Source organism: Peromyscus californicus, unplaced genomic scaffold, assembly GCF_007827085.1.
Source record: "Peromyscus californicus insignis strain IS unplaced genomic scaffold, ASM782708v3 Scaffold_6__1_contigs__length_162567912, whole genome shotgun sequence".
Taxonomy (NCBI): domain Eukaryota; kingdom Metazoa; phylum Chordata; class Mammalia; order Rodentia; family Cricetidae; genus Peromyscus; species Peromyscus californicus.
Window position 1 is genome coordinate 62,390,958 of NW_026294584.1, and position 13,162 is coordinate 62,404,119.

General features: G+C 45.8%; 1 protein-coding gene across 4 annotated transcripts in view; it reads left to right on the top strand.

The window, feature by feature from the left end:
- Actr3b (actin related protein 3B) overlaps positions 1-13,162 on the top strand; it is a 95,297-nt gene that overhangs the window by 61,538 nt on the left and 20,597 nt on the right. For all 4 annotated transcript variants that reach the window (XM_052719715.1, XM_052719716.1, XM_052719718.1 and 1 more), the window contains 3 exons: positions 3,482-3,625; positions 5,567-5,740; positions 6,940-7,032. In XM_052719715.1, coding sequence (XP_052575675.1) covers positions 3,482-3,625; positions 5,567-5,740; positions 6,940-7,032 — 411 coding nt within the window. The remainder of the gene's footprint in view (positions 1-3,481; positions 3,626-5,566; positions 5,741-6,939; positions 7,033-13,162) is intronic.

Below are 13,162 nucleotides of genomic sequence, written 5' to 3' on the forward strand. Positions count from 1 at the left end.
ATGGAGCAGTCAGAGGGTGACCTGTGGGAGTCATTTCATTCATTCCACCATGTGGGTTTCAGGGATCACCTTAGATCGAGCTCCTTTATCTGTTAAGTCATTTTACCAGGCCTCAAGTTCAAGGTTTGAAATTTTTTTTAAAAGGTTTATTAAATTATATTATATGTCTCTGTATGGGTTTGTGCATGTATGTGAATGCAGGTACCCCCAGAGGCCAGAGGCATTGGAACCCCCGGAGCTGGAGTTTTGGGTGGTTTTAAACTGTTGAATGTCATTGCTGGGAACAGAATGTCAGTCCACTGCAAGAGCAGTACATTATCTTAACCGCTGAGTCATTTCTCCAGCCCCTAAACCTATTTTTAAAATACAAATTAGTGTATTAAAAAATCCAAAGCTGAGTGGGGCGGCACATGGCTATAGGCAGATTTTTCTTTTTGGGCCGCCAGCTCACAAAAAATGACATGGAGACTTATTATTAATTATGAAGGCTCAGCTGATAGCTTAGGCCTGTTCCTAACTAACTCTTTTTTTTTTTTTTTTGGTTTTTCGAGACAGGGTTTCTCTGTGTAGCTTTGCCCCTTTCCTGGAACTCACTTGGTAGCCCAGGCTGGCCTCGAACTCACAGAGATCCGCCTGGCTCTGCCTCCCGAGTGCTGGGATTAAAGGCGTGCGCCACCACCGCCCGGCCTAACTAACTCTTATAACTTAAATTAACCCATATTTTTATTCATCTACATTCTACCATGTAGCTTTTACCTCTATCCCATTATGTGTGTCTGACTTGTTCCATGTCTGACTTCTCCACCCTTCTTCTTCCCAGCAGTCTCTCTTCCCCCGAAAATCCTGCCTAGCTATTGGCCATTTAGCCTTTTTTGTTTTGTTTTGTTTTGTTTTTGTTTTTGTTTTTGTTTTTCGAGACAGGGTTTCTCTGTGTAGCTTTGCACCTTTCCTGGAACTCACTTGGTAGCCCAGGCTGGCCTCAAACTCACAGAGATAGATTTTTATTAAGCCATTCAGAGTGACATATCTTCATACAGTGTAAAGGAATATTCTACAACACATGCCTTATAATTCCAGCATTTTGGAGGTGAACACAGGAGGTCCAGAAGCTAAAGGTTATTCTTGGATGTATACTGAGTTTAAGTCCAGCCTGGATACTTAGGGTTAAGACCTTGTCTCAACCAACTCCATAGACTTTGACACCTGCCTCCATAGGCACCTGCATGTACATGTGCATCCACGCTCACTTACACACAAAACAAACAAACTAAAAACAAACAAAAGCACAGCTAAGCCAAAGCCAGGCAAAACAAGTGCATTTCCTTTAATTGAGAAACGATAATCACGATTTCATCTCAGTTACTGAAGGACCGACATTCTGCTGTGTTTGTGTCTGCCGAAAGGCTAAAGTTGTGAGAGTCTTAATGGTCAGGAAGGACCATCCAAGTCTCTCTCACCCTTGTACCCCTGCTCATGTGTCCCCTCCATGGAGGAGCGGCCCCCTCTCCCTTCCAAGTGTGAGCCAGACTGGAGTTCCTTTAGAGCAGTCTCAGGCTCTGGCTCTTGTGGGGATTGTTGGAAGAGTTGATGGCACTCTGGCTGGCTCCTGGCTTTCTTTCTGATGCCGTACCTTGAGGAGCAGCAGGACTCACCCCAGGTGTGTGGTCCCAGATCTGCTTGCGCTGGTTCTTCATCATCTGCACGCCGTGGATGAGGGTGAGGCAGAAGCCTGTTCTTGAATCGCTTGTTCATTTGTCCAGAGTCACTCAGCTCCCAGGGTGGTAGGAAAAGAAAACATCACACATAGAACCCAGATCCAGAGAGAGGTGTTTTGTAACTCTTCACCGTGGATTAGTTTAGTTTCTTCCCCCGTTTACAAAAGCTAATTTGTTACTGAAAATTTGGGTAAAAGAATAAACAGTAAGAAAATGAAATTACCCATAAGCCCATTCAGACAACCATATTCTAAACTGCACAGCCTTTCAAGCTTTGATTAAGACGCAAACATTTGTATACACATGTTCACGTTTTAAATTGGGATATCCTACATCTAGTTTGTATTCTAACCATATAAATAATACTAAAGTTATATCTTGCATATTAGTTTAATGATACTTTTTTATGGCCAAATATTCTATGAAAAATAATTACCTAAAGCCATGGTGTGTGGCCCTAAAGTGGCATCGTGCTGACTTTTCTGCTGCTGGGTGTGTGACATGCTGCAGTACTTAATGCTCATTTTAGGAAGTTGTGTCCATGGCTTAGAATGTGACTGTGAAGAGTCCATGTGTTAGGAAGTACTAATCACTTGTACATACCTTTATCTCTATCTTAAAATATGTTACAAATACTTGTACTTTACAGAAAGGCCTAATCTTTTGTCTAGAAGTTAGGAACATGGGCACAAAGCCCAGGAAGACTTGGGAAGGTGGTCCTGGCGGCTTATTGGTGACTCCACCTGTGCCTGTGCTGAGAGTGCACACCTGCAGCGTGGAGCAGCCGTCCACCTCCACGCCCTCTTTCCCTTGGGCCTTGTGGCACAGAAGCCATGCAATGCTAGAATGAGAAACTCGACCACCAGTGTCCCCACATCTGTGTCTTTGCAGACAAACTGGATGGGTGGCCCGGCTTGTGGCTTCTGTGGCAAGTCGGTGCCCACAAAAGGTCAGTGAGGGGACTTTTGGGCCCATCACTGCTATGGGCATGTGAACTCTTGGCATTAGCCCTGCTTGTGAAAGCAGAGTCATTGTGGGCTCTGCATGGGTCCCTTCCAGGCATGCCTTCAGTAGCTAAGGAAGGCATCAGGGAGAATCCAGCTCCTGAACCACACTGGTCTGCACACGGCGCTGGTTGGTTAGTTTTTTTTTTGAGTCATTTTTCACTGTGCTGGACAGAACCATTTCTTGAATATGTAGTATCTGCCATAAAGCACATATCTGGCAGGCAAGGCTTGATCTCATCTACACCATAAATGCCCTCAGGGTATTTGTTCTATACTAGGGATGAAGGTAGAAGTCTGTGGATCCAGGGTTTGGAACCAGGTTGTTTTGGGATCACAGGCCTCATTGCTAACTTTGAATTAGGAGGGGATTTATAGTTGGTTTAACAGCATGTAGACAAAGTTGTTCCTGTTTAGTTAGAAGAAAACATTACTGTTGAGTTTACTGTTCTCCCAGATAGCATCATCTTCTAGAAATGAACTAACCTAAGCAGTTTCTCCCATGTTCCTAATGAAAACAGCATTTTGGTTGCTTATGGAGATTCGGGTTATTGGCATTGTTTAGAATTTCAAATATTAATGGAACTGCAGATGCAGTCATTTAAAAGGACCTTACGTGTTAAACCTCGTGAGTGGGGCCACTACATGCTAGTTCAGCGCTCAGAGTAGGGGCTGAGAAGGCGGGGCTGGGGACCTCCTGGGTCCAGCTGGCTCTGGACTGCGGTTACTGACATGGCTGCCCTGTCTCCTCTTCCTCTTCAGGCAGAAGGTTATGTAATTGGAAGCTGCATCAAACACATCCCAATTGCAGGTAGAGATATTACGTATTTCATTCAACAGCTGCTAAGGGAGAGGGAGGTGGGAATCCCTCCTGAGCAGTCACTGGAGACCGCAAAAGCCATTAAGGTAAAAACGGAAGGGAACCTGGCTGGTTTGGGGGTGAGAGAGAAATGGTGTTTGGACGTTCCCCTCGATGCCATCCTCCCCCTCCTGCTCCCTTCCTATCCCCCCGAGAGTGTGGGCCTTGGTTGTTTTGCCGTCGTCGAGTTCAGAGTGCTGGGGACTTGAGGCTCAACACGCTCTTCCACACGGAGAGCAGCCTGGTGGTTGATGCCGAGCCACCGGCGTGTGCAGTAGAGCATCGTTTAATTGGAGCCTAATTAAACAAAACCTTCAATTAGCTGCACGCTGCTTCCCAATCTCTCTCTCATGCTTCCTTTTAGAATCAGGGCGCAAGTCACAGCCGCAGCAGTAGCTGTCACGATCCCAGTGGTGTCTGCCTGCCTTGGTGCCCTGAGCATACACCTCAGAACCCGGCCAGTCTAAGTCTCAGACTCCCTCAGCGCAACCCACCCGCGTGTCTCCAGACCTCAGTTCCACCCTAGAACAGTGGCAGGACATTTTAGAATTTAGTAACGAAAGAAGCAAAGTGGCTCGTCGGTCATTGTTTAGAGCGGCTGCTTGACCTGACCCATCTCTGTATTGTTCTGGGTACAGCAGTTGCAGACCCTTTTAAAGGAATTTTTTCTTTTCGGCCATCAAAACCATAACACATTAAAAAAAAAATCAAAATGCAAGAGATTCTTAAGAGTCCAAGGCTGATCATTGTGTAGAGAGAAGGAGGAAGGATTCTCTTTGGATCCGGAGAAGAGTCTTAGGTGGGGTGTGACATGTGGCCTTGAGTTATCTCCTTTCTCACATAGCTCTGGTTTTGAGGCGCAGGGTGGTTGCGGGGGTAGGGGTGATGGTGAGGGCTAACCCCTGCTGTTTTGCTCTCAGCTGAGCGTCTCCTCAGGCTGGCTGAGTGCAAGGAAGCATGAGACAGGATTTCCATATTTGGCTGATACTCCTTGAAAACAATCCTTTTGGGATGGGGCAGATACCGGGCAGGCTCCTACAAAAAGTTGCCACCCATCCCTGCTTCTGGGCCTGGACTTTCCGGGATTGGGGAGGCTCTCAGTGCTAAAGCAAAGGGGAGGGACTGGTCCCTTCTCCACTGGGGAGAGGTCTGCAAGGTGTCTCAGGACTTTCTCCGCAGGCTACAATATTCCCAGGGGTTTCCCGTTCTTCACCGGCAGCCGTCTATTAGCAACCCCAGTGTTCCTGCCTGATTTCTGCTTTTATTCTATAATGTCTGCTGTATGATAGCATGCCGTTTACTTACTTATTTCAGCTGCCTCGTGCTTGACTCTCAGCTAGATGGTTTCTGACAGGATCTAAGTATTTCATTGACTGTATCTCCAGTGTTGATCAAGTGACTGACCAGCAAGGCACATCCTCAGGCACAGTGTGGGCCAGGGGATCCCTCTGTAAGCAGACATCTAGCAGGAGGATAGAGAGTACTCCCTCAGTATCATACACACACACACACACACACACACACACACACACACACACGCAAACACGCACACACACGCACACGTTAGAATGTGGTTGGTTACTGTACTCTAGAGAGGAGCAAACTTAGTTTGCTGATCCAGACATGCGCAGAAGTGAGACAGGCACCTGAGAAGGAGCCTGAGGGAGCATGCAGAGCCTGGATGGAGGCAAGGTCCTGATGTTTACAGACAGATAGTATTTCAGAAAATATGGCAGCAAAATTAGGGAGACTATGGTAGTGATGAATAACCAAGTTGCAGAGAAAGCAGACTTGCCTGCTCAAGCATAGTCCTCTCTGAGCTGAAAGACTCAGAGAGGATATGAGCTTGAACGTCATCCACAGGAGTTACAGTATAGCCAGAGATGGATTTGGAGGTGTCTATAATGTGTGAGTTCCTGTGTATTTGTCAGAGGGCAGAGACACTGGCAGTTATTAATGCTTGGCGGTATCTTTTTGTGTATACACAGGAGAAGTACTGTTACATTTGCCCTGATATTGTCAAAGAATTTGCTAAGTATGACATGGATCCCCGGAAGTGGATCAAACAGTACACAGGGATCAATGCGATCAACCAGAAAAAGTTCATTATAGATGTTGGTTATGAAAGGTTCCTGGGACCGGAAATATTCTTTCACCCCGAGGTAAGAGCTGTCTCTGAGTGTACAGAGTATGGTGCATGTGGAACAATGCTGCCCCCCAGTGTACACAAGGAGTAATTTTCAGTAAAGTTCTCAGTGAGCAAGTTGGCTGGTTCCCGTGGTGGTTCCCGCTGCCGTGTGGCTGCCTGGTCTGCCTTGCCGTAGACTTATCCGCTTTAACAGTTAAGGTTGGGTTATCCTTCTAGAGATGAGGAGGAACTTTGAAGATCAGTAGAAGAAAATGGATTTGAAACTGACCTCAAGGGGCCGGTGGTAATATAAATCACTAATCCCGAGGACTGTCATGCACTGGCCCCTGCTTAGAAGTGGGATTAAGACAGTCCGTCCAGCTTTGTGACTGTCCATCTAAAACCAGTGCATGCCCAGCTGGTGAATGGCTGGACGTTGCTTCCTTCCTCCGAGATGAATGTTGACCGTGAACTGGGTTTTGAAGTGTGTTTAGAGTCGACGTTTTCATACTTTAGTTCGTTGAACCTGTACTGTTGAATCCAAAGGTGTTGGTTTATTCGCCGTGACTGTTGCATGGACTGTTTTGTTCTGAAGCCACTGCCGTCACCACCGCACGTGTCCCCCTCACAGCCGGGCTACCTTCTCCATGGTATTAATACTCACAAGTGTAGTTCGGACTGCAAGCCGTGCGGCTGGTGTACGTGCCCTGCCCTTTCTCTCACTGGCATGAGGTGCTGTGTCCTCCTCAGCAGGGCTGTCTGTCCTTCTGCCTGGTGGATGTTTTCCCTTCTCTAAACTCACCCAGTTCATGTTCACACCACTCCATGGACATGTGGTCAGTCATGTGACATTCCTTTGACACCCTTTTATTTTCATGTAACGGGTTTTCAGTTCCAGTGAGTTGTATGTTTGTTAGTTACTTTTAAAGAAATGTTTTTTGGGGGGCCTAGAGACATGCCCCAGGGCTAATAGCATGGACTGCTCTTGCAGAGGATCCCAGTTCAGTTCCGGTACCCAGTCTGGTGGTTCACAGCTATCTGCAACTCCAGCTCCAGAGGATCGGATGTCCTCTTCCGGTCTCTGTGTGCGCCACACTCACGTACACAAACCCACACTCAGACACACACTTACACACATTTTTAAACTTAAAGTCTTAAAATGTTGTTTGAAAATAGTTTTGTGTTATTGGAGGAAAATGCATAATGTTTCTTTTATATTTATATAAAATTTAGTTTGCCAACCCAGACTTTATGGAGTCCATCTCGGATGTGGTTGATGAAGTCATACAGAACTGTCCCATAGATGTGCGTCGGCCGCTGTATAAGGTAAGGCGCCTCGACTTCCTTCCCGCATTAAAGGCTGTAGTTGTGAGCTACCCATGAAGCACACCTTCATCCCCGTTCCGCCTGCTCCTGGGACTCGTTCCAATAGTTTAACAAGCTTTTACTCAGAGAGGAGAGGAGTGGAATGTTTAGGAATATGACACCACCAACCGAGGGATTTTTAAAACTCTTTTCCTCCTTCCTCACCCTCCTTCTTCCCCTTCTTCTTGGGCCCAGGCTGGCTTAGGCTTAGAACTTGTGACTCTCCTGCCTGGGGTTTCAGGCCTATGTATCTCCATGCCTAGCTTGAGCTATCTTTTCTTCTTACCTGGCAAATTGGATTTGAAGTGTGACAGTCTGGGCAGTATGTACCGATTGAAAGAGGAAGGTGTGCCCCCTTCAGGCTGTCTGGGAACTGCTCTTACTGGTCCATGGGCATTTAGGGTCAGTGCGGAGGTAGCATGACAGAGCTTCAAGTGGGACAATCAGATCAAATATGCACGTGGAGTTTTTTTTCAGAATTCTTTGATTGTCCGGAATTGTAAAGCTTGAAATGAGAGAACTCTAGTAATTATTTCATAAAAGGAAATATTGCTGACAGCCAGTTAGCAAGAGCAGAAATCACTCCTTCATCTTCAGCTAACATTTGCATGTGTGCATCAAGCCTTTGACACTCAGCTCCATGATCCCGTATTACGCTCTGCACGCTCGGACATCCGCATTTTCAACAGAAAGATTCTGAGTCACAATGTCGTAGCTGTTGCTCCATTCCACGGTAGATAGCATGTACCTTTTGAAAGAATGAGGTAAATCAGCTGCATTCTCATGAAGAAGCTTCTGGTTGGCCATGAAGCTACTAATATGCAGCTCATATGAGTGTATTTGATGGTTTGGAGTGATAGATACCAAACAGTTAAAGGATCTCTGCGGTAGGCTTATGGTTAACTTCTGCTTTTTCCTCTTTGTGTTTCAAAATTGTTTGAGATTTTAGAGTTAATATTATTTTTACTTGGAAAATTTTTTCTATAGGTAACTTTATATAGGTAAAAATAAATTATGATTCTATATTTATTTATTTCATGCCCCAAATTAAACCCCTTCCTCAAATAAGAGTACCAGGAAAGATACACTAACTAGACTGGGTAGTTAAGTAAGGTGGCGTGTGTTCCCTATGCCACTCTTCAGTCTCGCTTGCATGGTTGTGTGGTCTTGCTGGTGAAGGCTAGGAGCACACACTGCATAGTTATAGCTCTGCTGAATGAGAACTGTACTAATGCAGCCCGCTTATCTCATAGGATTTGACAGACCTTGAGGCAGAGGGGGGCCCTGGAGGTCATTCAGACCAGCCCTTAAAGCATGGTGATCCTGTACATTATGGACAGGTGAAAGGCAGGGTGGGCTCTTGTTGTGTTTATTTCATTAAGGAAGTTTTCATTTTTTTTTTCTGGAGCTGAGGACTGAACCCAGGGCCTTGCGCTTGCTAGCTAGGCAAGTGCTCTACCACTGAGCTAAATAAATCCCCAACTCAAGTTTTCAGTTTTTTAACTCCATTGATTCAAACTGAAGGTAGTTTGAATAAGGCATCACTCTCCTGCATGATCCTCCTTTTGGTCTGGTGATATAGCCTGGTGCCCTTTCCATTTTGGAATTACTCAGTTATTAGGTAACACTGCAGAATGTGCTAACCCTGAACTCCAGGAAGCTTTATAAACTAGCAAGATAACCTCCGTAGGTGTGCTAGGTCACATGCGTACAGTTCATTGTGTAAAAGGTGGGGTCGGCCCAGCAAATGAGGTCCTGTGTCAGGTTTGATGTTGGAGTGAGGGAGTGATGGGTTACAAGTGGGAAGGAGAGTGGCTTATGAAGAAGAGGAAGTGAGTGTTGGGCTAGGAATGGGGGTATGGGGGTGTCTTCTGCAGGGGATGTTACAGTAGCCTTGCTTTGACCTGAAACCCCCTCCTCCCTCACCACTGCTCCATGGAGAGTCCACTTTAAATTTCCATATGCTTTTTTTTTTTTTTTTGATAGGGTCTCATACCTTAGGTCAGGTTTACCTGGAACTCACTGTGTAGCCCAGTTAGGCTTCAAATTCATGAGGATCATCCTGTCTCAGCCTCTCAAGAGTTGGGATTACAGGTGTGAGCCAGCAAACCCGGCTTCCATCTCTTTCTAGACATGGCTGGTTAACTATTCCTTAGCCCCTCAAAAGCTGTGTAGAGATAATCCCTGTTTACCATTTTGTCCGCAATTCTGGTACTCCTTTCCAGGTCACTGTAACTGTGATTGCTGAGGTACATCAAGGATGTCAAAGTCTGACACTAATGGTGGCATCCTGATATCAGGAGATAGGATGAGATGCTGATCAGCTATGCATGTCTCTTTAGAGCTTCTGTCTCTCTCCTGCTCTCTGGATCAAATGTATAGGGAACTACATTCCCCAGCCTCTGGCTTTTCAATATGCTGGCCTTGGACTTGTCGTTCTCCTACCTCAGCCTCCGGAGTATTGGGATTACAGAAGTGCACCACCATGCCCCAGAGCTGTTCCTACAGTGGTTGTATATAAAAAGTAGAAATGGGGTATTGGCCATCTACTGCGGTGGGATAATGCTCTTATACACTGCAAAGATTTGTCACTTGAATTGGTTTAATAAAATGCTCATTGGCCAGTAGGCAGACAGGAAGTGTAGGCAGGGTGACCAAACTAAGAATGCTGGGAAGAGGAAGGGTGGAGTCAGGAGTCATCAGCCAGAGGCAGAAGATGAGAATGTTGTACTGAGAAAAGGTACCAAGCCATGTGGCTAAACATAGATAAGAATTATGGGTTAATTTAAGGCTGAGAGTTAGTAACAAGCCTGAGCTACTGGCCGAATATTTATAAGTAATATTGAGCTTCCCAGTCAATTATTTGGGAAGCAGCTGCTGGGTATTTGGGAGTTTCTGGTGGGACAGAAACTTCCTACTACAGTCTACTGTAATTATTTTGGGTAGTGGTAGATGTACAAGCCAACAGTTTTCTATGGGTCATTTATTTAAAAGAGGTGAGACCAGAGTTCATTGTGGTTAGGGTCAGGATTGATGGAGGACTACATGGTCACAGAAGAGACTCTGTCTGAGTAAGGACTGAGACAAGTAGCCCAGTAAATAACTATATGGGGGTTTTAACATAGTTACTTGCATTCTCTTATTTTTTTTTTATTTATAGGATGTTGCTATGTAGCCTAGGTTGGCCCTGAACTTGCAGTCCTTTGCCTTAGCCCCTGGTTGCTGTATTATAGCACTTACTAATTTTAAAAGTGTCAGTTTTCATTAGTCCTGTGCTGAGACTAACCACATGATAAGTGTATATAATTCCAGATCGAGTTTTTGTGTCTTGTTGCTTTCTAGGTCCTGTTGCTGTCCAGAAGCAACCTTGAACTTCTTCCATCTGAACAGATTGTTCTTGGAATTATATGATTAATCCTAGGCCTTAAATCATTTAGGAAATAGCTGTGGTGCATTGAGTGTGTATATGTTTAAAAACTGGATTAAGCAGTTGCCTACGGCCACTCCTTGTGGGGGCTGCTGTTTCTATCCCCATATTGCAGACAGACTGAAGGAAACCTAGTCTGTTTCTCCCTAGGATAACCACTCCTTGGCTGACAATCCAGTTTGTTCCAGTAACTAGTGTACTATCAGCTGTATTTGTGTGTGTAAGAAGGTAGTAGATATGCAGGTGGCTGTCTTAGTGAGGGTTTCTATGAGCAGAAACAACCCAAAGAGTGCAGAGTCTATTTGGTTTGTGTGTCCCAACCATGGTCTGTCATGAAGGAGAGTCAGGGCAGGTGCTCAAGGCAAGGAACCTGGAGGCAGGAGCTGACCTAGGCCACACAGCATCATCCTATAAATAAAAAAAAAACAAGCCTTGAAGGGGAGCTGCTTACTGGCTTGCCCCACATGGTCTACTCAGCCTGCTTTCTTATAGCACCCAGGACCATCTGTCTAGGGGTGGCACCACCTGCAGTAAACTGGGCCCTGCCTATCCATCAGTCAAGGAAATGCACCACAGGCTTACCCACAGGCCAATCTAGTGGGAGACATTTTCTCAATTGAGGTTCTCTCTTCCCACATAACTTTAGCTTGTGTCAAGTTGACATAAAAGTTAGTTATCAGTGTAGTAGTGAGTAGGAAGGCAGGCAGGCTGGCAGGCAGGTAGATATGGGGCTGCTAGTTGTTATTGTAGCCTTGGGATTGATTTAGAATTCAGGTCCCACAGAGAGTTGGGAAGGCTGAGTACAGTAGAGTTGGCCACACATTTTTTTGTCATTAACACTGCAGGAGAAGAGAGTCGGATGAGGCTGCCCTCTGCTCTGTCTCCCGAGACATTCATCGGTGTAGACTAGATCCTGACATGGGAAATGAATCTCAGGCTCACGTGTGGAGGTTTTTTCCGTCTTTCTCATGGTATTGCTCATTGTGGAACCTCAGTGGCGTCATCTTGTGACTGCTTCAGGAAGCTGTCACTCCTTGGTTGTTGCTGCAGGATAGGCTGCCCTGGGGGCACGTTTCTGTCTCTGGCAGTGTTTGGTGGGCACCACAGCTTCTACTACAACCACTAAGAAAGGGACTGCTTTCCAAAGCCTGGGGTGTGATGAGTCAATTGAGGTTTCATGTTGAGACGTACAGATACCCACTCGATGTGCGTTAACCCACCAGGTGCAGCCGTTAGAGAGGATTCTTTCTCTATGGCAATCTCAAACCAGGAGTTGGCCAACTTTTTCTGTAAAGGGCCAGATGGTAAATCTTTTTGGCTTTGCAGAAGCCATATGGTCTCTGTTGCATTTACTCCATTCTGCCAGTGCTGTGGCAGACAATATGGGCATCACTAGAAGAGGCTGGATTCCATAAAACGGTATTTACAAAAACAGGCAGGCAGTTTGCTATAGACAGTTGAGTCACTAGTTCCTAGTTGTAGTGCTTTCTATGTCTTTGAGAGTTAGGTGGGACTTCATTCCGGCTGGCTGTGTGTACAGGTGTGTGGTTCTTCATCAGCCCATCAGGGCTGTGTCTAGAGAAGACTTGATGGAATTATGGTTGCTGGGCTTCTGGCACTCTAGAGTTTGTGGCTTTGACTGGCACTGCCCAGGGCAAGCTGCAGGTTGCTGAGGCAGCACTTCCTCTGGGTATTTGGAAGTGGTCAGTCCTTTGCCCAGATGGACCGACACTGCGGGATGGAAGAAGCATTCTCTGGAACCAGCATCTTGGAGCAAACGATGTTTCACTATCATGATTTACTCCTGTGCAGGGCATGCTCTATTCTGGGACCCCTTTCTAGCTCCTTCTCCTGAGTGTGGACAGAAGTTTGTCATGAAAAATATCCTTCTACCTCTGTTTCATAGTGGCTGAATGTACAGATAATAGGTGTGTGAGCATCTAAACAAAATAGGTAAGAAAATACACTGAGTAATCTGGACCACACATGGATGTCTTTCTGTCCATAGCCAAACACCTGCAGGTGTCTAGAGGGGATGCCTCTTTTTTATTCTTGTTCCCAGGTGCTTCTCTTCTCCATGACCAATGTTGGACTCATTCTTGCCAGTGGCCCAGGCCCCTTTCACACCGAGGCAGCAATCAGTGGATCAGAATGATAGGAAAACGTGGTCTAGGTCCAGGGAAACTCAGAATAGAAAAGAGGAAATAACACAGCTGCTGGATTCTGGGTGGTAAGATGCTCTCTCCCAGGACTGAGGATGTTGACTTCCTGACCTCATCTTCTTGTGTGTCTTCCCTCCAGTCTTACAGCTCTGTCTAGACCAGCTGTTCCCAACCTGTGGGATGAGACCCCTTTGGGGGTTGAATGACCCTTTCACAGGGTTACCTAAGACCATTGGAAAACATATATTTACATTAAGATTCATAATAATAGCCAAATTACAGTTATGAAGTAGCAACAAATAATTTTTTGTTTGGGGGTCACCACAACATGAGGAATTGTTTATTAAAGGGTTGAAGCATTAGGAAGGTTGAGAACCACTGACCTAGACAGTGGTGGTGGACAGAATAGCAAGAAGGGGAACCAGAGAGAGTCCTTTCTCTCTGTGTGGTTATCTTTCTTCTTGTGTGGACCTTCTCCTTCATTGAGTAATCCAGACCTGTA